The sequence below is a fragment of the Fukomys damarensis genome, unplaced genomic scaffold (genome assembly GCF_012274545.1).
Source record: "Fukomys damarensis isolate Sample0158 unplaced genomic scaffold, DMR_v1.0_HiC HiC_scaffold_23, whole genome shotgun sequence".
Lineage (NCBI taxonomy): Eukaryota > Metazoa > Chordata > Mammalia > Rodentia > Bathyergidae > Fukomys > Fukomys damarensis.
Window position 1 is genome coordinate 45,492,859 of NW_022900935.1, and position 26,991 is coordinate 45,519,849.

The 26,991-nt window shown below is 53.4% G+C and overlaps 2 protein-coding genes across 8 annotated transcripts; both read left to right on the forward strand.

The window, feature by feature from the left end:
- The first annotated feature begins 499 nt into the window (after positions 1 to 499).
- CUNH1orf159 (chromosome unknown C1orf159 homolog) lies at positions 500 to 22,806 on the forward strand. Of its 7 annotated transcripts, XM_010627670.3 has the most exons (11): positions 500 to 577; positions 8,224 to 8,332; positions 9,053 to 9,157; positions 9,417 to 9,514; positions 11,765 to 11,840; positions 14,484 to 14,579; positions 14,880 to 14,945; positions 16,280 to 16,414; positions 17,051 to 17,076; positions 17,156 to 17,186; positions 18,495 to 22,806. In XM_010627670.3, the coding sequence occupies exons 4-11, from the start codon at positions 9,443 to 9,445 to the stop codon at positions 18,590 to 18,592; spliced, it is 600 nt and encodes a 199-aa protein (XP_010625972.1). In that variant the 5' UTR covers positions 500 to 577; positions 8,224 to 8,332; positions 9,053 to 9,157; positions 9,417 to 9,442; the 3' UTR covers positions 18,593 to 22,806. The 7 variants fall into 7 exon arrangements, with proteins under 7 accessions (XP_010625972.1, XP_019063512.1, XP_010625968.1 ...); XM_019207967.2 differs by lacking the exon at positions 16,280 to 16,414 and having other exon boundaries at positions 18,495 to 18,611; XM_010627666.3 differs by having other exon boundaries at positions 17,156 to 18,572.
- Positions 22,743 to 25,022, forward strand: Rnf223 (ring finger protein 223). Its single transcript, XM_010627672.2, has 2 exons — positions 22,743 to 22,816; positions 23,827 to 25,022. Exon 2 carries the CDS (start codon positions 23,836 to 23,838, stop codon positions 24,607 to 24,609), a length of 774 nt encoding a protein of 257 aa, XP_010625974.1. The 5' UTR covers positions 22,743 to 22,816; positions 23,827 to 23,835; the 3' UTR covers positions 24,610 to 25,022.
- The last annotated feature ends 1,969 nt before the right edge of the window (positions 25,023 to 26,991 follow it).

The window sequence follows — 26,991 nt, forward strand, 5'->3', positions numbered from 1 at the left end:
GGGCCACGCCAGAGCTCTCCATTCCAGCCAGAGCCGCGAGGCCCCCAGGGATGTCGGGACCTTGGCAGGCCTGACTCTGTTTCAATTTTCGAGCGGGTGTCTGCTCTGCTAAGGGCTTGAAATCCGAAGTTGCCTGGGACCTGAGCGCGGAGCCCCACTACCATGCCATGCTCTGGGAACCTGGACCGAATCCTGTACCCTGCACCCCACACCCAGCACCCCAGGTCTGCACTCTTCTCGGAGCCTCCATCCGCTACAGCTTACTTCTCCTAGCAACGCCGCGCACGGTACCCTGGGGAACGTAGTCCTAGTTGTTCCCTGGCCTGGACCTAGCCGCTCAAGGGCCGCTACACCTTCCAGGGTGCGCGGTAAGTGCCTTCTTTAGCTCGCGAGAACTCGGGGGCCGGATGCATCGGGCGGTCTCTCGCGAGGGACGCCGCGAGTTGTAGTTTCTGGCCAGAAGCTGTGCCCACCGGCTCCCGATGGGGGCGGAGCAGAGACTACAAGTCCCAGGCGTCGTAGCGCGGCCGCCGGCAGGGCGGGGGGTACGAAAGAGGAACCTGCGGGGCTAGGCTGAGTGAGTAACCCGGTCGGGTGGGGCCCTGGGGGGTAGGGGTTACCAGCGGGACAAAGGTCGCTGGGCTGAGGTCGCCCGGACTCGCGGGTGCACCAGAAGCCAGGTGGGAGGGCCGCTCGTCTTGGCATTTGGTCGCGTTCTCGCCCGGGACGGGCGGAGGCGGGCGGAAGGGGAGCGCAGTGCCGCGCGGGTGGAGCAAAGGACAGGGATGGAGGAAGACGGCGCCAGGTGCCCGGAGCCGGGGCGCTCTGCGAGGCGTGGGGCTGGCTTTCTTTGGTCCGTTCTGGTCGCTGAACGATGCAGCCAGCGTGTGATGTTCCACAGCACCCGAGTGGGTGTTCGGTGTGCAGTTTAAGCGCAAATGGTGTGGACACATTTCTTACCGAGTTTTGGCAAATGCAAAGCATTGCTCGAGATCTTTTATAACTGAATTCTTTTTTTTTTGGTACCGGGGGTTGAACTCGGGTTCTTGCGCTTGCAAGGCAGGCCGCGGAACCACTGAGCTAAATCCCCAGCCCTGTAACAATTTTTAACTGCCCAGTCCTATGAAATTTGAAGGTGTAAAAGTTGTTCCTCTCTCGGTTTCCGTTTTTCTTAGTTTTATTGTAGTGTACACAGAAGGCTAAACCGAGGACCCCTCTTTCTCCAAGGTTTGCTTTTGCGATACTTGTGATCACATCCAGGTTCACGTTCATTCAAAACACCCTCTCTACCACTCAGCTGCACTCCGAATTCCAGTCCCTTCTCTACAGCGTTAACCTGCAAACAACGCTGTTGGTCAAGGCTGTAGAGGGAGTTTAATAATCCACCTGATTATTCTGGTTTTTACTTCTAGTTAGCCACTGAGCAGTAGTTTATTTTCAACCCAAATCATTAATAGGCACTTTATTTTTAGAAGTGCATAGAAGGAAATAAAACTGGATTTTGAAGTTTATTTTTTTTCTGACACATCTTGCTGCCAGTATTTTCCCCAAAAGTGTACAGAACAAGTAGATGTTGTGATACCCAAGTCACCTGAGCCATTTGGTTCACAGGCAGCATCCTAGGGACCCCCAAGACATCCCCAGCCCTTCCATGCATTGCCTTGGTTCTCCAAGTTAACTCTTGTTTGCCAGGTAACTCACTTAAAGAAAACCTCTCTGGTCACTACAGCACTGAGGATTCCACATCCTCAAGGGGAGTCATCTGGGTAGGCTCCAGGGTGCCTGGTTCCACTTGGGTAGCACTGAGAGCCCAGATTTATCCTGGTATCTGCCATGAACCTCTACAGACTGGAACATTATCTTTGTATCTAGTCAAATGGTTTTCCGCAAAAGATGAGATTTTTAGATTGAAAGGCATGGGTTCATAAGTCCTGGGTAGTTCTTTCACATCACTGGCTCCTTTGCTTGCTGTGAAGATGACCGCGCTGCCTGCCTGGGTGCCTCACCAAGGCTGGCCATCACCTCCTGCCTCTCCTTTCCTACAGCTGCTAGGAGCTGCAGTTACTGTCAGTGTTGTGTGGGTGGTCCCTGTAGTAGGGTTGTCCTGCCAGCACCCAACCCCTTATGACTGACTAAGGCTAATTTGTTGCTTGAAATGACAGCATCCTGAATGCCTTATGACTTCATTGAAACCAGTTCTTCTAGGGAAAAGGGTAAATTGTGAAACAGCATGTGGGACAGTTTAAATTGCCACTGAATTTTCATTACACTGTAGAATTTCTTTTACCCTGTTATTTAGCTTTTAGGCTCCGATAAAATTTTCAGAATAGAAAATTATTTGCAACCAAAATATTTCATGCACAGGTACAAATTCCCAATGATGAATGAGATCATAATGTGTACCTAAAATGTATCAATAAACAATTAAGAAAAAAAGAAAATGAATTGCATGTTCCAGGAGTTACACAGATCTTGGATGTTGGTTTGGATGAGCCCATTTATCCATGCAACCCACACTCCTGTGAAATGTCCCTTTGTCCCTTGGAGTTGCTCATAAACCTTTCCAGTCCCTTTCCCAGGAAGAGGCAAGCCCTGCAGAGCTCCAGCCACCACCTGCAGTGTAGTGGTGCCACCCCATAATATGCCTCTGCCTTCTGCTCTGCCGTCTGTGCTTGAGGTGCCAAAGTAGTGGGTTTCTAGTGTTTGTGACTAAAGATGGTGTGCCCACTTTGGGACATGTCTTTTGTAAGCGTATACTTTCATTTCTCCTGGGAAAATACCCAGAGAGACTGCCATAGCCAGGTAGTTCTGAGGTGTGCTCCTACATGAAGAGGCAGGGCAGTGACCTGGAGTGGACAGTGCTGAGTGCGCCTCCTTTGTATTATCTGTTCAGATTATCTCTTGTGGTGTCTGATCAAGTCTTCGGTCCATTTTTTTTTTGGTACTGGGGATTAAACTTGGGTCCTTACACTTGTGAGGCAGGTGGTGGAACCACTGAGCTAAATCCCCAGCCCTTTCTGTCCATTTTTTTAGTTGCTTGTTTGTGAAGTCCCTTATATACTCTGGATACAGGCTTTTGTCAGGTCTGTGTGTTGGAGATATTACTCCCGTTCTTTGAATGCCTATTCATGTCATTTTTTTTTTAATAGGAATCGAACTCAGGACATTGCACCTGTGAGGTGGATGCTCTTCCACTGAGCTAAATCCCTGGCTGTCTATTCATGTCATTAATGGTGTGTTTAATTTTTTTTTTGTTTACTTGTAATACTTTTAGATTTACAGAAATGTTGCCTACTTTTCCGGTAGCAGTACTGTACCCAAACATATACTCATCAGCTAAGGCGCAGCTGGGCAGCAACTGCAGGGAAGCCCCAGGTTTTGTTTCCTTCTACAGGACCTCAGGCTACATTTGGTTGTTACATCTCCTCAGGCTCCCTTGGGATGTGGCAGCATCTCAGACCTTCCCTGTTCTAAGGAAGATTGATCAGGTTTCATAGGTTTTCCCTCAGTTTGAATTGTCTGGTGTGTTTTCTCATAGATGTACTGGGCTTTGGGTTCCTGGAAGGGTTACCATGGGTGATCTTGTCAGGTGCCAGCCCATCACATCCCATCAGGGCATCCCTGGTGGCCATGTGATACTCCAGTCCCCTGATCACACCCTGGGGATAGTGACTGGATACTTAGCCAAGGTGATGTCTGCACATGTGCACTGCACAGTTGTCCCTTTCCCCGTCCCTCCTTTCTGGAAGCAAGTCATTGACCAGACCACCCTGGGGACAGGTGTGTACCTGTGCTATCTGGGATTCTTTGGTAAGGTGTGTTTCTCCTCCTCATGTATCTGCCCTTCAGCCACTTGGCTGATATCACTGTAGATAGTGGCTCTGTGCTGGGCTGTGATTCAGAGCTGTGCTGTTTATTCTGCTGCTTATGTTCCTCTGGCTTTGGTACTGGAGTGCCTTTTTTGGATCCTGTGTTTCTTTTTTCTTTCTTTTTTCCAGTATTTCTTTGACCTGCCTCCATTCCTTTGTTTTTTGAGGCTTTCCTTTCTTCCTAGCATTATCATTTTCTGCCCCAGCCCTGGGGTCAGCCACTTCTCCAAGAAAACCTAGTTTCTGTGATTGACTGGAGAATGATCTTGGAAACCAGGATCTGGACCTGAGTATTCTTGTGGCCATTGGAATGTTATTCCTTCTAGGACCTCTCAGTGGACAGAGCTAGCCTATGTGCATATGTGTGTGTGTGTGTGTGTGTGTGTGTGTGTGTGTGTGTGTCTGTGTCTGTCTGTCTGTCGCCTGAATGTGCTTATCTGTACCTTTCACTGTCGTGATGAGAACCTGCTCCCACCATCTGCTGTTCACCTATGTATTTGTTAGACCCAGTGCGCATGGAACACAGTTTCAGAAGCAAATTTGCCAACTAGGATACAGAGTGTCCCCCACCACTGAGGATTAAACTCAGCCTCGTGCATGCTGGGCAAGCATTCTACCCCTGAGCTACATTGCCAGGCCTTTCATCTTGAGACAGGATCTCAGTAAATTGCCCAGGCTGGCCTCAAAATTGTGATCCTCCTGTTTCAGCTGGGATTCCAGTCATGCGTCACCACACCCAGCTGAGCAGAGTTTTTTTTAATTTAAATGAATTTAAATTTATCAATTGTTTCTCTTCCTCCAGTGAACTTTCTGTGTCCTGTCCAAGGATCTTTAACCAGCTGGGCATGGTGGTGCACTCCTATAATCCCAGCACTGGGGAGGCAGAGGCAGGAGGATTGTCATGAGTTCAAGTCAGCCTGGGCTTCATAGTGAGTTCAAAGGCAGCCTGCACTACAAAGTGAGACCCTATCTCAAAAAACAAAGCAACGACAATAAAAATTTTTGTTCAACTCAAAGTCATGAAAATATTCTCCTTTGTTTCCTTTTACAAACTTTCTAGATTTGGTGTTTCCATTTAGCCACATAATCTATCTTATTTAGTTTTTCCTGCAATGTGAGATGAGATCGTCCATTTATTGCAAAGGCTTTCCCTCTCCACTGATTCACTTTGGCATCTTGTTGAAAACCATCAGCGAAGGTCTCTTTCTGGTTCTCTGCTCTGTCTCACTGACATGTTGCTTATCTCCTCATCTGTCTAGACTGAATTATAATCTTGAAGTCAGAAGTGTTTCCTCCATCTTTTAAAAAACCATCTTGGTTGGGCATGGGATTTAGCTCAGTGGCACCAAAACTGTCTCGCAAGCACAACAAGGTCCTGAGTTCCATCACCAGTACCAAAAAAAAAAACAAAAAACAAAAAACAAACCCCACCTTGGCTATTTGAGGTTCTTTGCATTTTCATATAACTTTTGAATTGTAACTTTGAATCAACTTAGTTCCTCAAAAAGAAGACTGCTGAAACTTTCACTGGGATTAATTTTAGGGGAATTTGTACCTTAACAATATTGAATGCTTTAATCCATTAACACAGTAAGGTTTTATATTATTTGGATATTTCATTTCTCTCAAAAACGTATAATTTTAATGAGCAGGTCTTGTACATTTTTAATGAAATTTATTGGTAGCTATTGCTTGCTTGATCAATCGATTGATTGATTGATTGAGATGGGGTCTTGCTATGTAGTTCAGTCAGGCCTTGAACTCACTGTGAAGCACAGGTTGTCCTCTGACACAGTGATCTTCCTGCCTCTGCCTCCCCAGTGCTGGGATTACAGACATGTGCCGACATACCCGGCTAGAAGTATGATTTCTTGGGCCAGGGATTTAGCTCAGTGGTTCCGCCTTCTGCCTCACAAGCACAAGATCCCAAGTTCAGTCCCTGGTACCAAAAAAGAAAAAAAAAAAAAAAAAAAAAAAAAAAAAAAGAAAAGAAAAGAAAAGAAATATGATTTTTAGAAATACGATTTCTTATATTGACTTTATATTCTTGAAACATTGCCAGATTTGATTATATGATATTTTGGGGATTTCTTGTTTGTTTGTTTTTTTGTTTTTGGTAGATTCCCTAGGATTTACCTTGAAAATAATCATATCATCAGATTGGAGACAGTTTGACTTCTTCCTTTCTTATTTTTATGGCTTTGTTTTCTTTATTGTACTGGCTAGAATCTATAGGACAGTGGTAATTGCCACATTAATAAAGGGAAAAATCCATATGATCATTCCAATATATGTAGAAAAGGCATTTGAGAACATTTAAAATCTTTTTATGATTAAAAAACTCTTGACAAAGTAGGAATAGAAGCAAACTGTGAACCTGATAAAAAGCATCTGTGAAAAACCTATGCCATAGTGCCAGGAATGTAGTGCCTATCTTGCAAGCCAAGGTCCTGAGTTCGATTCCCAGGATGGGATGTGGGGAAACCTACACTGTACTTTGCACTACACTGAGCGCTTTACCCCTGAAGTGAAGAATGGGGAGGACAACTGCTTTCAGCACTTCTACTCAGGTGTGCTGCTGAGTGCACACGAGCCGCAGGAGGGAAGCAGAGTACATCATAAAGACTGGGGAAGAAAAAGTAAAACTGCACTTATTTGCAGATGACAAGATTATATAGAAGACCCTAAGAAATCTAATAATAATCCTGGAGCTATTAAGTGATTTTATAAGAAATTAATCTGCAAAAATGAACTGTTTTGTTACATATAGCAGCAAGCTACTAGAAAATGAAATCAGAAATTCCTTTTTGTTTACAGTGATACCAAAAAATAGGTTAACAAAAAATATACCAGTGGCTAATGACTGGGAAATGCAGATAACAAGAACAATGCTGCTGCACACCCACCAATTAGCACCAAGTCTTAGCAAGGATGCAAACAACTGACCTCTCCTGCCAGTCTCATGGGAAGGTGAAGTGGACCCACTGTGGAACACAGTTTGGCAACATCAGAAAGTTAAACATACAGCACTCCTCCCTAAGTTCCAGCCATTCCACTCCTGGGTATTTACCTGAGCGAAATGAAACACATCCATACAAGTAAATGTGCGAGGGTGTCTATATCGACTTTATTCATAGTCACCAAACATCAGAATCAGCCCAGATAGCCATCAGCAGGTGATGAGTACAGAAAATCAAGTATATCCACACAATGGAAGGCCATTTAGTTGGAAAAAAGGGTACAGATCAGCTATACAGTGCATCTGAAGATTGTGACACTGCTGAAAGGAGCCAGACACAAAGGTGTACATACTGTGTGATCCACTTAAAGGAAATTCTGTAAGGCAGAGATTTGCAATGATACAGTCAGCTAGCTCAGTGGATGCTTGAGGCCAAGGACTGAGGGAGGAGGGACCACAGAGGGCTTGGTTTTGGTGGCTAGCGGCTTCGTGGGTGAATAATTTGACAACTTCCTGGGTTATGGACCATAAATGGGTGTGGTTTATGGTATGTAAATCGTGCCTCAGTAAAGTTGATCAAGTAGTAGATGGAAGTATTGTCTGAAATCTTGAACTTCAGATTCTTTTTTGGGGGGTGGTGTTTGAGACAGGTCTCACTATGTAGTTGACACTGCCCTGGAACTCACTATGTAGCCCAAGCTGGTCTCAAACTCACAGGGATCATCCTGCCTCAGCCTCCTGAGTGCTGGGATTACAGGTGTGCACCACCACGCCAGGATGGACTTCAGATTCTTTTTTTTTTTTTTTTTTTTTTTTTTTGGTACCGGGGATTGAACTTGGGTCCTTGTGCTTGTAAGGCGGCCACCGAAAACCACTGAGGTAAATCCCCGGCAGGCTTCAGATTCTTTTAGTGACTTGACCTGGCCCTGGGATTCCCCTTCCTAGAAAGTGAGCCAGACACCAGGAATTTTCTCCAGGCAGGGGAAAGCAAATATCAAATAGACAAAAAGAAGGGATTTGCTTATACCTTGTGGGTAAGGAGTGGCCTCTGCTGTGATTTTGTGTGTCCTTGCATGGGGGAAGGGGAGCATGCATTTTTTGTGGGGGTGGATAGTTGAAACTCCTCCAGAAAGGCTGTTCCCTTCAGGGCAGATTTCCTGCAGGCCTGGGAGGCACCTCCCAACTCTGGGTACTGTCACTACCTACAACCCTGGGCTGAATCTCTATAAGGTCAGTGGCAGGACACTCCCCAACACTCCCACTCCCAGCTGAGGGGCAAGATCCTGAGTCCCTCTGAACATTCACATCAGAGCCTCTAGATTCCACATCCTCTCCAAGAACCTAGTTCCTGTTCCCCACCCCAGACTGAAACATCTGTATTCTTTCTGGGACTAGCCGGGAGCAGGCAGGACGCTGCTGCTGAAGTCTGTGCTCAGAGCTGAGACACCTGGCATAGCTGTTTCCACGCTGCAGTTGCCTTCGCCCAGGAAAAGTCACATTAGAGGTAACTTTTGTGTTGAAGTATTGACCCAGCTGTGTTGGGGCAGACATTGAGTTTTGCCTTTTGAGTTAATGGTTGTTAAAAATTGTACAAATGATACTAAGCCTTTAGGCGGGTGCAGGCTTATCTTTCATTGTGTTAGAAACGTGGTGGGCATGAAGCCCTATGGGCTCCCAGCACGAAATATCTGAGCCTTAAGAAGTCTGCTCCCAGGGGGCCAGGGATTTAGCTCAGTGGTTCCGCTGCCTGCCTTGCAAGTTCAGTCTTTGGTACCAAAAAACAAAACAAAACTGTATTGAGAAGTCTGTTCCCAGTGTGCAATTCCAGTTGGCCTACCCTCTGGATCTCCCCATGATTAGAGTTTTTAAAGCTCTGTATCACTGGGGCCATGGTTTTGGATACTTAACTCTTGTGGCTCAGAGCTATGAAGGCGGAACACTAACCCTGAAAGTCCCAGTCCACTCCAAGGCCCTGGCCACTTAGTGGGAGACTGACTTTGGGAGACCATGCTCATGATGTGAGCAGAGTCTGACCAGAACAGGTTAGCATCTGCAAACTGGAGATCAGGGGCCCAAATGGCCTTGCATCTAGGACCCGGACCTGGCAGAGTTGTTGGAGAGTGCTCCAGACTGTCCTTTGCTGGGCTGTAGACCCTCCCTGCCAGGAAGTTGACCTCCCAGTGACTAGCAGCCGTAGTCTCTTGACTGGCCTACTGCTCACAAGGGTCAGGTCCATGAGCTCCATGTGACCCAGCAGCCCCAGCCGTGCTGAACAGTGACTGCCCTGAAGCCTGAGCCGATGTCTGCAGCTCTTACCCTGGAGGGGCAGGTAAGAGCCCCTCGAACTGACCTGCACCCACTGCTCCAGGAGGCCTGGGAGCAGCTGACCTGCAAACTCACCCTGCCCTCTGCTAGGCTCTGCCTTCTCCCTGCTTCACTCCACCCTTTTGGGCAACCAATTCCCAATAAAGCCCCGTCCTCTTCATGCTGAGGCACCATCCCTCCATTGCAGGCCCCCCACGAGACCCCTTCTGGATTGCTCCCTCCCACTCTACCCTTTGCTGCCCTCTTTCCCCTCTCTTGCACAGACCCTGCTGTCCTCTAGCTCCCTGGAATGGCCCTGCAGTGCCTCGCTCTCCTGGCTGGCCTTCTGGTGGGAGTCGCCAGCACATCCACAGAAAGCAAGGTTGGTGCCCCTGTCCCATGAGCATATGGCCAGTAACTGGAAGTTAAACTGGAGTTTCACCCTTGGCCCAGGAGGCCCCTGATGCTCATCCCCAGGGATCCAGATAAAGCTACGGAGTGGCTCTGCAGCTGTTCTGCCCTGCCTCCCAGAAGTTTCTCTGCTAACCTCTCTGTTGCTGTAGCTGACTGAAGCTCCCTGTGGCATCTCTTTGCTGCTTGAAGGACAGTAGTGGTGGCTGGTGGTGTCCTCACAGCGGAGCATCCTGGCTCCCCCGCAGGAGTGATACTCCAGTATGCTGTGGTATCTGGAAGGGCTGATGCCAGCAGCTCTGGACCCTGAGCCAGGATCAGGTGGGGGCCACATAGACTGGGATGGCTGGAGGATTAGGGTACTGCTCCCTGACTTGACCACAGCTAACTTGAGGGATAGCCATGCAATGGGTACGGCCTCTCTTATGGCGATGTAGACCCTCCCTGCACCCCTCGATCTCCCCTTACATACCCCTCATGATCCACCAAGCTCACACCACAGGAAACGGAACCCCAGCTGTGATGATCCCATAGCACTCTGGGGACGTCCCGCCCCACCTGAGAGCTATGCAGCCCTCCTGTGTTGGTGAACAGGCTTTCATATTTGCAAATGCTATGTAGCACTTGTCACATGTGCAGTATGTGAGGAGGTGGGGCAGGGGTGTGACTCCACCTCCCTGAGACTGGCCTGGTCCAGGTACTTCTTGGGACCAAGCTACAAGCCCTATACACTTGCAGAGAACCATAGGGAAGCCCCCAGCAGCTGTGGGGTATTTCAGAAACCTTTGGCAGGAATGCAGGGAAGGTGCTTGGTCCCCTCTTCCCAATGTGTTTACATTTCCTTATCATCTATAAAAATATGTGTCTTTCCCATGAAGGAGTTTCTAGAGTTGACCCTGCAGTGGAGCGGAACAGCATGTTTTAGTAGGTGACTAATACAAATGATTTCACTGATTGATAATTTCACCAACTACAATGTTCCCACCCTCTGATTACATGTGGCCCAGAGAGGCAGAGGCTGGCGAGCTCTATGTAGAACAGGGAGACCATGTAGAGAGTGGCCTCGGCTGCTACCACCTCCTTATCAAGGCCTTGAGGGACAGAGAAAGGAGACCCTACTGACCACAGGATACCTACTGCCCAGGAGGGCTCAACATTCCTTGCCCCACGTCGGCGAAGAGAAATTTGTTTTTTCTTTTGTTTTGGTACTGGGGATCAAACTCAGGACCTTGAGCTTGCCAGGCAGATGCTGTCTTGCTGAGCTAAATCCTCAGCCTTGAGAAATTTGTTTTCTTCAGCTACTACAAAGTTCATGGCTGAGGCTCCTATAATAACAGGCAAATTAATAAGAGAAAAGCACATTGATGTGACATGGGAGCCTCCGTATAGAGTGGAAACCAGGGCTGGAGATTTAGCTTTGGTTCTACTGCCTGCCTCGCAAGTTCAAGGTCCCAAGTTTGGTCCCTGGTACCAAAAGAATGGAGATCATAGAAATGAACATGTGTGTGATAGCCAGGCTTGAGGAGGAGGAACAGTCCTGGTCTTGAAAGGAGCCCTGGTCAGCCATTAGCTGAGGCTCTTTCCTGTGTTCCTTTCTTCTACAATATGGGCCTTCCTGTCCTCAGGCTGGGGAAGACATGTCTTCCATGAGAGCCTTATGGATGCTTGAGAGCTGAAAATACGAGTTCAGAGAGACCTGTTTCTGTGTTCTCAAGTACCGAAGTGGTATATTTTGGGGTTGTGTATTCAGAACCCCATTTCCCCTGCAGCCAGGATGCAGTTCAGAGTCCTGTGGCTGTTTCAGAATACACCAGATGGGTCCCAGCGTTATACTGTTGATTCCTCAGATGCTCACTGGCCACAGCCCTGCATAGCTCAGACACAGTGCTGCCCACTGCACTTGAGGGGCCCCATGGAAAGGACAGGGCAGAGACTCCTGTGCTGTGACCAGACTGAGTCCAGGTATCACAAGGATCTCTCCAAGCAGGCTCAGCCTCAGCTCTGCCTACATCAGCACTTTTCCAGCTTTGGTTCTTTTTATCCAGGATTGAGCTTTTCCCTAGAGTGCCACACAGGGGATCAGCAGGGTGGGCTTCTGTGCCAACAGGGCCAGGAGTCACTTGGTGCTGACTCTGGGGGAGGCAGGTTGTGGGTATTGAGTTGTGTGCAGGGAGCCACCTTGCCTTGGCTGCCCTCAGTCTCACCACTGTCTCCTCTCCAGGCCCAGCAGCCAGAGTGTTGTGTGGATGTGGTGGACATCAATGCTACCTGCCCCGGCACAAACCTGTGTGGCCCAGGTAAGCCACTTTGTCATGGGCAGACACAAGATCAGTGACCAAGCCACCAGTGCCCACATGTGTGACCCTGCCTGCCTGCCCCTTTTGGGTGAGCAGCACAGAAACAGTGCTGGGCAAAAGAGCCCAACTGAGCTTCCTGCTGGTAATCTGGTGAAGCCAACTAGGGCAGTATGGGGAGCGGGGAGGACCCAAACCAGATCATGCCAGGGCCACCGTCTCTTTCTGCTGTCCAGTGATATTCCTATCTCTGCAGTGATATTCCTGTCTCTGCAGGGAACAAGGCCCTCATTTGAGGCAGGGTATTGCTCTGGGCTGTTGTGGACTCAGGCTGGAGTGGCTCAGTACCATCATTTCAGTAAGGGAGGCCTGAGCACCCCCATCCTGGGGTCCATCACACCCTCGAAGGAAAGAGGGCATGAACCCAGAGTGGCTGCTCATGGGGTAACTGTGCCCTGAGGACGCTGACCAGCTGCCATGGGAGGAGGGTGTGACTAAGACATGGAGGCCGTGATGGAGCCTGTGGAAGGAGAGGCCAGGGCTGGGCATCTGGGCCTTGATTGGCAGGAAGGCAGCACTGCGGGCTGAGTGGAGTGGGAATCCTGGGAGGGTGTGAGGTTGAGCAACTCTGGGCACAGCATGCAAGGCCACCGCCAGCTCTCTGGCCCTGCTTTCTCCCTGCCAGTAGCCCAGTTGCTTCTCAGCACAGGAACAGCTGAAGGGAAGCTTCCAGGGAGGTTCTTGGTGTTAACACTGTGTTCTGTGTCATGGACCTCACTGGATTCCTTGGCCTCCTGGGGAAGGTCTTCCCAGGGTCCCTCCAGAGGTCCTCCCAGGGGTCCACCCTTGCCTCACAGGGCTGGGGTAGGCAGTTGCTCAGGATGACCATTCTGATACAGCTCCATGTCAGGGTACACAGCTCAACCCAGGTGGAGAAACCAAGTGCCTCGTACCAGAGACCCCTGGTTCCAGTTAAGTTCCAGTCCCCTGTCCAGTATACAATGCAGGCCTGAGAAATAAAACTGAAAGTCAGAACTAGGAGAGAGAGAGCGGGGTGCCAGGATGACCAATGCCAGTGCAGCCAACAAAGGCTCTGGACAGTCCCAGGCACTGACTTTTTTTTTTTTCTTCCCTTTTCTTTTCTTGGTTCTGGGGATTAAATTCAGGACCTTGTGCTTGCAAGGCAGGTGGTGGCACCTCTGAGCTAAATCCCTGGCCTGGCACTGACTTTTTTTAAAATTAATTTTATTGGTACATTTAAGGTATACAATGTAATGACATTCATCATTAGAAATTTACACCTTTATATAAGCTGTCTTGGTTCTTATTTTTTCTGGCACTGACTTTTTTGGCAATCAGGTTAAAGGCAAGCTACGAGTGGTTTCTATGGAAATTCATAAAAGACAAGATAAAGCATTCTTGAATTGGGAACAGAATAGACAAAATCTGTGGTTGTAAATTAGAATATTGTCCTTCTAGTCTGAAGGTTTTAGTTGTGGGAACGGAGTTTGGGTTTGAGTTACTCTGACCTCAGTGTTTAGGGCTTCGGCTGGACTCACTCTTCACAGCCTCCTTTGGGCATAATCAGTATTATGGTCCTCTGCACCTGGAATCCTCCAGCTCTGTGCATTTGTTCCCAGTGTTGCTAGAGCTGCCCTGTGCTGATGTCCCTCTCAGGCCCCTGTCCACTGGTGTCACACTACCTGTTGCCACAGAAGACCATCGTCTCACCGAGGCATATTTGTTTAGTCTAAATGTCCATGAAGTTCAGTATGAAAGGCCTGTAGCCTGTGGTTTAGTCCCAAGTACTACACAGGTTCCAGGGTCAGCTTTTAGTGTTCACAGTCCATATTTCTGGAGCATGCATCTGCCCAGCCTGTGCTGTTAAGGATGTTGGAAAGAAGTAAAGGTGTAAGATTCAATCTCTGTCCTCAAAGGAAGCTGGAAGACTGCTGTCCACCAGTCACTAGCCAGCAAGAACCAGGTGGTTCCTCGCAGCCGGGCAGGGAGAGAACAAGTTCTAGGTGGCAGTCTGGGATGGAAATATGGCTTGTTCCTACAGGGATCCCCTGAAAGCGCCCCTGGGGATGGTGCAAGGGTGATGGATCCAGGTTGTGCATACCCCACGTGGAGGCCAAGGGAGGGTGCACAGTGCTCATGGCAGCAGTGTCCATACCTTGGAGGTGGTCTTGGGGAGGTGTCATGGGTGAGGCACGAGATAAAGGCCAGGCCTTCAGTCCCCAGTGGTGAGGCCATGACACAGCCCTGTAACTGGGTGCCCATCACCATCCTCTCTGAATTGCCTCCTGTAGTGATCAGAAGGACCTGGGCTCTTCCACAGCAGGAGGCTGGGTGAAGGCAAGATGCCCTTCTGTTGAGCTTTTATTTTTATTTTTTGGAATCTGAATCAGTTCTGCCCAAACTTGCAACATATTGGTGTTCTTTTTTGGGGGCAGGGAGTACCGGGGATCAAACTTGGGTCCTTGAGCTTGCAAGGCAGGTGGCAGAACTGAGCTAAATCCCCATCCTCATATTGGTGTTCTTGAAGGAAGGTTGTAAGACAAACTTGAGGTACAGAAAATCTCATGGGAGACTCTTAGCTGGCCTGGATTGCTTTCCTGAGAGACACTGTCCTCCCCACTGCAGGCTGCTATAGGCATTGGAATGCAGATGGGAGCATCAGCTGTGTGCGGTGCAGGAATGAGACCTTCCCAGCCTACAATGCCTCGGAGTGCAGAAGCTGTAGGTCTCCATGCTGATGCTCTACTGACCCTCCGTCTTCCCCTGCTTCTCACAGGGTCTCACACCTCTAGTCTGGGGAGACTTGGTCACCACTGTCCTTGTCCCCCAGCGGTAGGGGCCCACCTTGCCCAGGAGCACTGTCCACTAGTAGACAGCTCCTGGAACTCCCTCCTGAGTCCTCCAGCCACTGGGGCAGCTGTGGGCTGAGGACTGCTCTGCCCATGGCCACCTTGTTGCCCCTTAGGTGGGGTGGGGTGGTCCATGCGGGATCCCCCTCCCCTCAGCTCTACTCTCCCACAGTCACTGGCCGGGGTACTCAGTTTCCCATGAACAGGAGCACAGGGACTTCTGGCCGGCCACATTTTGGTGAGTCTCTCAATGCCCCAGACCTGAGCCAGGCCTCTGCCTGGTGTCTTGGGGGTGGAAGGGAATATTAGGGCTTTTGCCGGGATAGGTCTAGGTCAGCCTCAGGCCCAGCTATGAGCTGTGTGGCAGGAACCCTGATCACTGTGAGGGTAGCAGAGTCCTGCAAAGCAGGGTGGAGTCACTTGGCTTAGGTAGGGGCACATGTTGGGGGTAGCATTGATAGAGAGGTGCCATACCCCTGTGATTGCCTCAGAGGCTGCAGTGTGCGATTGACTGTTGCATGTTCATACTTGGCCCTTGCCTCAATCCTAGTTGGCCCTAGCTCCCAGCAAGTGTTCTGGGGAATGGAGGCTACCCTGAGGGCTCCATTGCCCCAAATGGCTCCTCTGAGGTATAGGCCTCAGAGAGATGTTGCACCATGCAGAAATGCTTGCTACACTGCCTGCCCTGCCCTGGGAGAGACAAGTCCTGGGCTTATAGTCCTACCTGAGATGAAGGCTTAGAAGGCAGGGAGGAGGGCATGGCCTAGTAAAAGTGTCTGGAGGCCATGCCCTGGTAGGCAGGATGCAGCCTGATGGGTAAATGCACCTGGGCCAGGAGTGCAACTGGCAGAGGAGGCTGGCACGGGGACTGGGATTGGGGCTCACAGAGGGCTGGGCACCCAGGCAGAGGGGCATTACAGTCTGGGAGAGAAGTACCCTACTCCAGTGCACAGCTGCTTCCTCTACAGAGGGGGCTCATTTGCTATGGGGGACCCTTACTGTCCAGCACAGTACTGAACTGGATTGTGGGGCTTGGAGTTCTCATCTGAGGAGCTCAGCTTGCCACTCACCTCACCAGAAAGTACACTTGAGCTCTAGAGAGCCCCATGCCCTGCACTGACGAGGTTGAAGCCAGCTGCACAAGACAGGCTGGTTCCTGGCCCCCTGGCACAGTGCCAGCCAGGTGGAGTAAGGCACAAGTCTGATGGGTGCACCTGTGTCTCAGAGTAAAAAAGCACCTCCCCAGCTGGCAGTGACTGGCAATGCCCCAGCCTGTCCTGGCTCTAGGCAAGTAAAGATCGGGGGGAGGTTCCAGGCAGCTGAGAGGTGAATTTGCCAAGGGGTGTGGAGAGCCTAGGGCTGGTTGTGTCTGGAGTTAGCAAAGGGGCTTGCTTCTTCTCCCCCTCTCCACCTCAAGAAGTCTGGGCCAGGAGAGCAGGGCAGCATCCTCAGGCCCGTCACCAGTGTGCTGGGCCTTCAGAGGTGACCAGAAGGGAACAGAGGCTCCCAGGGGATTAGCAGGGGACCCTGGGTACCCCAGACTCCCCAGGGCTGGCTGTTGGTTTGCCACAGGAGCTCCGCAAGTGGCTATCTCCCTCTTCCTGGGAACATTCTTCATCAGCATGGGGCTCATCCTCTCTGTGGCGGGGTTCTTTTATCTCAAGCGCTCCAGTAAGCTTCCCAGGATCTTCTACAGGAGTGATAAAGGTACTTTGCAGTTGTCCAACCAACAGTGTGCTGCTGGGACCTGGCCCACTCGAGGGGTGGTTGATGCCCAAGGGCACAGTTCAGGTCCTAATGCCCCTCTCTGCCCACCCCCAGCCTGCACTAGGTGCCCTACAGTCCTGAGAACCTGAGGTGGCCTCAGGCCAGTGCTACTCAAGACAAGTACTTCAGAATCACTTCTGGGTGGCCTTGGCTCAGCTGGCCATGGCAAGTCCCGCACCTGTGCCCTCCCAGTATCTCTGCCTCCCTAGTAACCTTGCAGCATATCAGGCACTGGGTATGGCTGGCCCTGGTGGCTACAGGACAGGGAAATGAGATGGGTCAGAGCATCTCAGTGCACTCCGAGGGCCCTGGGTGCCACCTGGGGCAGAGACCACCGGAGGGAATTCCCTCCCTAGGGTCCTGTCATGGCAGCTAGAGAAGCGACCTTCCCTGCTTATCTGCCTTGCTGGGAAGCAGGAGAAGGGGTCTAGAACAAGTGGCTCTCCCTGGGGCACTGGGAGGTGCAGCGAGCAGCAGCCAGGCTGCAGGAGCAAGGGAAGGTGGACTTGCTAGGCCCCGGGCCTGGGAGAGCCACTGCCTACCCTTGTCAGGACTGACATGTGTTTCCTTCCCCAGCACCAGCCCTGCAGCCCAGCGAAGCCGTAAGTACTCCCGCTGCCTGGGGAGCATCCTGGGCCACACACTGCCTACCTCTCACACTGCCTTTCTCTCCTTTTTAAGGCTGTGATGATCCCTGCGGCCCAGTCCTCAGGTAAAGACAGCACCACACCAGTGTCCACATGTCCACACAGGCACTTCAGGGGTTTGTGTCTCTGGGGTTGCAGATGCCCCCATGGGTCCCCAGGAATCTGTACCCAACTCAGGAACAGGGACAAACGCTCGTTAGGTGTCCTACTACCACCTGCCCCCTGGCTTGCACACTGTCTACCCTTGTCCTTAGGCTGGGCCAGAGAGAGGGGAATCCAGCACTGGCCAGACCCTCCCTGGCCATGCTCCAGCCCCACTCAGGATAAACTCTGTCTGCAAGGTGCAAAGTGTAGGTATGACCCTGGACCTTGTCCTACCAGGTACCCCCACGCGGGTGTGACCCACTGTAGAAGAGGCTATGGCTGCAGATTAGGTGATTGACCTGTTGTCACAGCACTGTTGAATCACCCAGCCTCCTTCCCCAGCTTGTGGTCTTCCCACTGTACAGAGGTCTGGTGTGGGGACCAGGGGAGGGCCAAAGCAATGCCTGATCAAGACTAGACCTGCCCTTGTGCTGGAGATGTAGCTCAGTGGCACCATGCCTGCTTGGCAAGTGCAAGGTCCTGAGTTTTATTCCCAGTACGGGGGGAAAAAAAACCCCAAACAAAGACTAGACCTGCCCTGTTCCAAACAGCACTTGTCCCAGTTCTCTGAGCCTCAGCCACAGGTGCCTCTGGTGACACAGAGGCCCACCACAGCCTGAGGCTAGCTAGGTAGGCAGGCAGACTTAACAAGTTGATCCTCTGACAGTTATGAGGCCAGAAGTTAGAAATCAAGGTGCTGAGGGGACCCCTGGCTCTGAGGCTCTGGGGTCCCTCCCCCACCTCCAGCTTCTGCTCTTCATCTCAGTTTTTCCGCTCTGCCCTCTACCTCCCTCTGAGGACATTGGCCACTGGGCTTAGGGTGATCTGACAGCCTAACTTAGTCACAGCTGTCTTCTAAGTGAGGCACATTCATAGGCTCTGGGGCTCAAGACATGGCCATATCTTTAGTGGGGGCCCCCTCCTGCCCTCTACCATGCACCTTGCAGATGTGGGCTGTGTCTTAAGGGACAGCAGGGCTGGCCCAGGCCTAGGTTATTGTGTGCAGAGCCTGGGGCTCCAAGGAGCATGTGTTGGAGGAGCCGTCGTGCACACAGGTGGGGACTGGTGGGATCTCTGGGCAGGGAGCCTCCAGTTCTCCCTGGTCAGGGTAAACAGGCACATGCTAACCCTAACCTGCAATGGCCCACCGTACTCCCCAGAACCCTGGAGCAGACCCAGCCCTGGCTTGTTCCTGGCTCTTACCCAACTTGTTTTTTACCCTGTTCCAGTGCGAAAGCCTAGATATGTGAGGCGTGAAAGGCCCCCAGACAGGGCCCTGGACACCTCTGCCTTCTCTGCGGTGGATGCCCGCATCAGCAATGTCTGACTCAGAGGCCAGCTGAGACCCCACCTCCCTGTACCCTGGAGCCTGGGGCTGCCTGGATGAGCTAGCAGAGGACCGCGTCACCTGGGGCCTGGGACAGGCCAAGTGTGGCTCCCACTGACCAGCTGAGCAGTCCTTTTGTCCCTCGCATGCTGATCAGCTAACGAACCAGGCACTTGGAAGCAAAGGGGTAGGGTACAAGCCTTCAGGAGACAGCCAAAATTCAGGACCAGCTTGGCCTGCAGGTGCCCCTCAGAAGGGTGGGGAGGCCCCTGCCTTGAGCCTGTGACAGGCAGGGCTCTTACACCCGAGCCAAGGAGCCTCACAAACCCCTCTAAGGGGAGTGAAGCCAAGGCTCAGCCATCAGGGAAGACATGGTCCCCTGGGGCTGAGGCACCTCAGAGTGAACTGCCCCATGGTGGCCCAGACTGCACACCAGGGCTGCTTGTCTCCAGGTGTTCCCTAGCTTTGCGTTGGCATCTCATTGTTGAACAGAAGAGGCCAAGGTGCTGCTATACTCAGCCCGGGTCTTCAGCCCAGGCTGGGCAGACCGTCATTCACAGGGGAAGACTGTAGCCAGCACAGACATTCATGTTGGGTACCCACAATGATGTGTCCATCCATGGGCTCCACCCCTGAAGCCATAGGTTACTGGCCTCACTGGGCTGCCAAGGGTGTGTCAGCTGGTGGCCCTTGTCCAGTGCCACTGGATGTGGGTTGCTATGGAGGACGTTTCTTGGCGGCTACCTCCTTTGTGCTGGGCTTAGTGCATGGTCTGGCCCAGAACTTGAAGTATCCAACACTGTGTCCTTCAGTGTCTGGCTCACACTGGAGGGATCTGACCCTGTGGCACCATGATGCACATTTGGAGTTTACTTTTCATCGACACTGACAGGAGCTTGCTTGGGGACTTGAGCTGACAGCTTCTTCCACAGCGAGGGTGAGGGCCACCCATGTCAAGTCTGATCAAGTAAACTCTTTGGAGCTTCTCTCTTGGTCTTCCTTACCATCTCAAGGGTCATCTGTTCCCTGCATGTGAGAGGTGCCACCCCTATCTAGGCCTAGGCCACCCTCCCCACCACCATGTGCAAGGGACCAAGGATAGGGAGGGGTGGGGAAGAACCCCTTTGTGCCTGGCCGGGAATCTGAAAGCAGAAACCTCAGCTCAACTCACCTCAAGTGCATGCTTGGCCATGACCTGTTCCCCAGGTGCAGCCCCCTCACCTTTCAGGATGTTCCAAGTGAGGGGCTTGCCTTGGCTGCCTCTTTGCATGGCAAGCCCACCCCATGATGAAAGAAGGGAAGAATGTGGTTGCCTCCTCCAAACTGCTCCAACTGCTCAGACCTGGCAGGGGTGTGTGGGCACCTCACAACCCAGAGCCCCTGGGAGGAGGCTACAGTAGTCACCTTTGGTCACTGTGTTCTGGCCATCCACACCTAACACAGCACTCTCCAAACCTGTGAAAGGATGGCTCTTTGGAGAGGCCTGGGGGCATGAGGACATTTCCTGACCGAGGAGGGCAGAGCACCTGGGATACTGAGTCCTGTCCCTGTTTGTCACTGACCTGGGCCTCTATCTCGGTACCTCAGACACCTACTATCGGACTCTGGACCCTGGCCTGTGCTTCTAACCCCAGCCTGGATACCAGAGAAGCACCAGGGAGCAGGACCCCTGCCAGAGCATGGGGAGAAGCTTCAGACCTGGCCCTTCTGTCCTGGGGGCTGAGGACACTGCCCTTGAGACATGAGAGGCAGCAGGGACCTGGGAAGGAGTCAGCCCCATATACCTCTTCTCTACACTTAGGTTGCCCATGGGTCACACCATCCTGAGCTGACCTGGCTGTTCTGCCCAAGCCAGATGAAGGATTTTGAGGTGGGGAAGGGGTCTCCAGACATTTCTGATAGGCCGGAGGCAGAGAAGGCAGCGTGGGGCACAGCCAGGGCTCCTTCCCCTGTCTCCCTGAGTGGCCCTGCACAAGCCCTTCTTCCCAGGCTGTGCTGGAGCCTCTCCCCTTTTAACCTGTGGTTTAAATTGGAAACTAAGGTTTGGTCCAGTCCCTCCAGGTCCCTCCACATTGGCTTTACTGGCACTAGGAGACACCTAGAGCTGACAGGGTAGGGGGCAGCAAGGAAGGACCCACAGCAGCACTCTGAGTGGTCTCAGGGTAGCTTGGGACAACTGGTACAGGGCAGGCCCAGCAGCTGGGTTGAGGCCTGTGGTGACCTTATGCTCACTGCTGGTTGCAGGAGGGATTCAAAGGGTAGAAGTCAGGCCAGGGCCAGCCCCATGGGCACCTCTAACCCAAGAGGTCTGCAGGGAGGAATCCCAGGCCTGAGCCATAGGAACAGATACACCTCCCATATTGATGACTGGACCGCAGACTGTCCAGTTCTGAGCTGGTGGGGTTGGACCCTGATGAGCCTGGCTCTGGGGGGCCTCACTGCCTGGCTACACCCAGGCAGGGCATCATCAGGACTAAGGCCCTGGTGGCAGGAGGGTTACGGCCAGGGTGGGCTCTGGTGAGAGCTGATCCCCTCCTGGGCTCAGCTGCCCAGGACAGCTCAATGTCCGGCCCATATCTGGTGCACATCTGTGCAGACTTTGTCCAGGGATCACTATGGCTGGGGGTGGTGGTCAGGTCCCTGTGCGTGCATTGGCACCCACATGCCTCCCACAGGCACACTGCTTGCTGTGCTGTACTGGTGTGGGGGGCACAGGCCTACACAGTATCACTCAGCTCCTGTTGTTACTTCTCTGCTTCCTGCTGGCCAGGGTGGGGACCAGGTGGGCCCAGCTACTGCCCTAGACACCTGTGCTGCTGGTCTGAGCTTCTCAGGGCCTGCCCCACACATTCTCAGGCCTCACTGTCACCTGGCCTCTGGGCACTGCCTGTCCTCTGAGGAGCCCCAGTGACCTCAGAGCTTCGATGTTCCCAGAAGCCCTCAGAAGGATGTTCCTGAGCAGCCAGGACTCAGGGTGGGTCCTGGGCAGCATGTGACAGAGTCATGAGCTGCACAGACTCACTCCTGGGGATGTTCTCACAGCAGGTCTCCAGGATCCCATGTCCTCAGCAACCCTGTACCTTCCTCCCTCCCTAGATACCACACCTCTCCCTGGACTCCTTCCTGTGGTTTCCCTGTCATGGACTAGCTGAGGAGTCTCAGGCCCTTCCTGAGCTCAGGTCTGCCTCTAATAGCACCTTCATCCCCTTAGCCCTCCATAACCTGGCCCTCTGGGACTTGGCTTTAGTACCAGGATGCAGAAAGCCATACTGTGGGGGCCTTAGGTCCAGGCCACTGAGGTGACAGTGGGCCCCCAGGTAGGTGGGTATGACAGCTGTGGGTCCAGAGCACAGCTCTCAGCAGCGAGGTCCACAGGCACCAAGTCCAGCTCACTCTGCTGAGATCCACTGTGCTGGGCCAGGGTGAAGAAGCCTAACCCTAACTGTTCCCTAACCCTGCTGGAGAACAGTGTCCCTGTAGCCTGGAGACCTCACCCTGACCTCACCCTTGAGGCCACTGCTCAGGCCCAGCCCAGCTCTGACCTCTCAAACCTACTTCCTGGACCCCAGAGCAGGAAGTTCCACAAAGGCTATGGAACTGGAGCATGTGTGTGGAGAACATGTTGGGAGGTGGGAGAGGGGGTGCAGGAAGGACATGGGTGGTACAAGTGGACAGGGCAGCCATCCGGGCTAGGGCCCACTCCAAAGTCAGTGCCCATCTGAAATGGGCCAAATCCTCTTCCCAGGGATAGGGGCTTTGTTCATCTACTGTCCACCTTCCAAACTCCATGCTGCAGAGGCCTGTGATGCCTCAGGCCATGCAGCTCTGACCCTCACCTGCTCTCCTCCCCACCCATGCCTGGCCTGCTGGGGAGGGCAGGAGGCCAGCCAATCCCTGGGCCCTGGCCACACCCTGGGTTGGTATGACCTGGAGGGTATAAATACACCTGCCTGAAGTTGACAGCCTGAGAAACCATAGCAGCCTGCAACAGAGCTTGGGACTAGACCTAGTACATCCCCACACTGCTGAGGGTGTGCCTGCTAGGCTGGTGATACAAGACAGCTGCTGGACACTGGCCTGTGAACAGACACCTACCAGGTGGAGCGGAGAACGGGGCTGAGGAGAGAAATTACGCTTTTGGAGCTGCAGAGCCTAGAGGCTCAGAGCCCTTCTGTGGCTGGCAGAGAAGACCATGCCCAGGAGCCGCTGACCCTCAGCTGCCAGGTAAGTCCAGCCCTGCCTGTCTTACTTTTCACCTGCACAGGCTCAGGGTGGGGCACCTTAAGAGGGTGAGGCCTGGTGCCAGGGAACCGGTTCTGTGAGGGACAGGTGGGAGAAGACAATCCTGAGGTTCCCCCAGCCCTGCTAAGACCATTGCTGCCCCAAGTGGGGTGATATCACCTACCAGGAACCTGGGACCCCATGACATCACCATGATGTCACATGACTCACCTGGTCACAGGGACAATTTAGTAACCTGAGCCATTTCAGCCACCCACTTGGGACCAACCAGCAGGTGAGGGTCAGGCCAGGCACAGCTCAGGTCACTGAAGCTGTGGCATGGGCTCCGTGGGGTCCTGTGGACCTCTGAGGTGAAGGATGAGTCACCCCCTTACCTACCAGACCCCAGGCAGGATGTCTGTGGCCTCTCAGAGAGGGGCAGCAGGCAGGGCCAGGTGGACCCTGGAAGAGGAAGGTCCTGGATCCTGACATCCCCTTTCTCAGTGGCCAGCTGTGTGACCTCAACACTCAGGGACCAGGGCAAGTGGCTGAAACCTGCACCTCACTTCTCTGGCTATTGCTGAGGGGCATTTCTAATCCTTGGCCAAACCAGCAGCCTACTGGGATTCAAGTTCAAACCTCCCCTAACTTGGCTTGAAGACCCTAGCCACCCCACCCTCAGAGCTATCTTCTCCACACAGAGCTATGGGCCACCCCACACAGCCCAAGGGAAATAAGGGCATGGGCCACTGTTGACCAAGGCATCCACTGCACCATCAGCAAGAGCCCTAGGCCCATGGCTGTCATACCTATAGCCCTGCTGGGCTGTCTAGGTCTGGGTTACCAGTATGCCTGGTCCCACAGGAGAAGGTGGGTTACAGTGTGGGCAGAAGACCTCAGCACAGGCAGGAGGAGCTCAGGAGGTGCCCATAGAGGTACGGTGTCCTTCTTGATTTGTGGGGCTGATGCTGGGAAAAAGAGAAAGAGTGACAGGACCTCTGCTTGTCTTGCAGTTCAGACCCATGTCATCAGGCCCAGAAGTAGGGCACGTGGCTGTGCTGCCCCCTTGCCGGAGCAGCTCCACAGCATCCTCCGTGCCTGGGTCCTCCAGCTTGGCCAGTAGCCCCAAGTCCCCCTGCACCCCCAGCTTGGAGCGGGTGGCCTCGCCACTGGAGTGCTCCATCTGCTTCTCAGGCTATGACAACATCTTCAAGACACCGAAGGAGCTCTCCTGCACCCACATCTTCTGCCTAGAATGCCTGGCTCGGCTGGCAGCTGCCCAGCCCATAGGCCGCCCTGGCACAGAGGCTGTTCCCTGTCCATTCTGTCGGCAGCCCACCGCTGTACCAGCTGCTGGGGCCCCTGGGCTTCGTACCAGCCGCCAGTTGCAGGCCAAGCTGCCAGTGCACCTGCGGCGGGAGGAGCCAGTGTGGCTGGAGGGTACCAAGCTGTGCTGCCGCCCACCACTTACCATACCTGGCCAGGAGGCACCTGGTTTCCTGTGTGTGGAGGTAGGCCTAAGCAAGCCTGCTGAGTCCATACCTCCAGTGCCTGTCCCGGACCCTGCCCCACGCCGGGGCTGCCTGGCCCGCTTGGCCCGCTGCTGGGAACGATGTGCAGATTGGCGGCGCCTGGCACTGGTCTCAGTGCTGCTACTGGTGCTTTTCTGCGTGGTACTGTGGCCAGTGCAGTGTGCCCTCAAGACTGGAAATCTGCGCTGCCTGCCCCAGCAGCATGTAGCCACTGCCACCACTGCTGCCACTGGCCTCTCCCTCCAGCCTCTAGCCAACAACTAGGGTCACCAGGTGTACGTGACCAGGGAGTAGAGGTGGCCAGACCTACGCTCCCACCTCCAAGCCTTGGAGGTCACAGCCATGACTACCACTAGCTGTCAGCCCCAGGACTCCAGTGAAGACTGGATTCTGATAGGGTGGACAAAGGTCCCACAAAGGGTCCCAGAACCACATCTCCTGTAGGCCAGAAACATCCCTGCTAGTAAGCTGTTGGCGAAGGGGCCCAGGAGATGCCCGGTGCTGCCCTAGACCTCCCCAGACACTGTGAATTGCCCAGAAGAGGAGCTGGCTATCCCCTCCCTCCATGCTGAAATTTCACCAAGGTCTTCCCTGAACCCTCTCTAGGCAAGGGAGAGGCAGGACAGCCCCATGCCAGTCCAGCAGAAATCCCCAGCAGTCCCTCCTGCCCTTGTAAAGAACATTTTTAAATAAACTATTTTGTGTCTATGTTTGGTGGATGTTCTCACCCTGCATGCTCCCTTCCCTGGGCACCTCAGTCCCTCCCTTTCTAAAGCCCCCCCATCCCACCCAGCCTCTGTCCAAGGCACACCACTAGATCACTGTGGGGACAGAGGATCTGGGAGGCCACTCCACCCCATGGATTTGGACAGGCAGTGCACTTCTGGACTCGGCTGGCACCCAGCACAGTGAGGCTCCCCCAGAGACAGACAAGCTCCAGCCCCAGGTCAGAGCAGAGAGGACGAAGGTGGAGCCTGAGACTAGGCCAGAACCAAGTGTCTCTGACAGATCCCTTCTCTTCTCCCATCATGGCCATCCTGGACACACCCCCGAAGAAATTATGGCCCCATGACCCACCCGAGCCTGATTACAGAGCCACAGAACCCATGAACTCCATGAGAACTGAGGCCTGAAGGTCCCCAAGGCAGAGATGGTAAGACCAGGGCCTCAGATCTCCCGACCCACCCTGGTGCTGAAGTGGCATGGCAGTGTCACAAGGTCACAAGGGCTGGGCATCTTACTACGCCCCACCCCTCTTCTGCATCAGCCCCAGGAATCCTGTACCACCAGGCAGGCATGGCCAAGAAAGCGGGGCTGTTTCAGCTCAGGCAGGTCTTAGTCTCCTCACCTCTGACCCCAAGGTAATTCCTGTTCCAACCAGGTGGGCCCTTGACAGGCAGGGAGGGAGCTCAGGGAAATGCTGGCCAAGTGGGGTCTCCCTTTTGGGACAGGGACCCCCATAGGTCATTTGCCCAGGCCACAGTGAAGACAGAACTGAAAACAGTGCTTTACTGGAGATGTCACCTGAGATGGGCAGTCAGTGCCTCTGCACCGCAGGGCTGTGACACCATACCCTGTCACCAGTCATGCACACATGAGCTGCATCCTCATCACCAGGAGGGCCGGGCTTAGGGTCACATGGGCATGCCCTAGCACATAACTGTATTCTGCAGCCTTGTCCACATGTGACAGTGACAGGGCCCCTCACATCCTGGGGACCTGAGCCAACACTGCCAGACAGGTCAGGTGCTGAGCGTGTCACATCACACACAAGCCCACTCATGGGGGCTGGATCTGTGGCACACACAAGGTTCACCGGTGTCACTGGCCACCTCAGACCTCGGAGAGGAAACCTAGGACACCCAGAATGGGGCAGGTTAAGAAGTCTGAGGTGTGCCCTGAGGCCCAAACCGCCTTCCCACCGCTAGGGCCCTAAAACTATGCCTTGAGGGTCTCCCAGTCTGTCTGCCCTACACCTGAGGGTTGCCTGGTCTCCCCGAGGGCCACCTAACGTAGCGGGCTGCCAGGAAATGAGGGTCTGGGCTGTGGCTAGGTTCTGTGGGCTCAGCCCTGGGGTTCAAATACACAGGCTCCTGGTGGGGAAATTCTTGCAGGGGAAGGGACGGGAGATCACCATGGTGAGGTGTGCAAAGCCCCGCCCAGCCTGCAGGCACAACTGCTCGCCTTGCAGGAACAACGGCAGAGCCAGGTTCACGAATTGGTACGGCGCCTCGTCTGCACCTTCCTGAGCGCGGCCGCGCCGCCTGGTCGATCGCCTTTGGGTAGTCTAGCCCTTAGGGACCAGAACGCTCAGAGCCGCGGGCAGGCAGGGGCGGGGTCAATGGGCGGGGCCAGACGGGGCGGGGCCAGCTAGGGAGGATGGGGCCAGGCGGGGCGAGTAGGGCAGGGCGGGGCCAGACCCACGGAGGGTGGGGTTGGAGAGCGAGGCCAAACACGTGGGCGTGATCTCCGGGAGGGCGGGGATGGTCACATAGTGAGGACAAACCAGGTGATCAGCTGGCGAGTTCACTGGGAGAGACCCAGGCTCCTCCCTTACCCGGTCCGGAGGTCCCGCCTCGGCTTGCGTCGCTCCTGTGCCCAGCCAGCACTTTCAGTGGGCCACCACCACTCCCGAGAGCCTGCAGG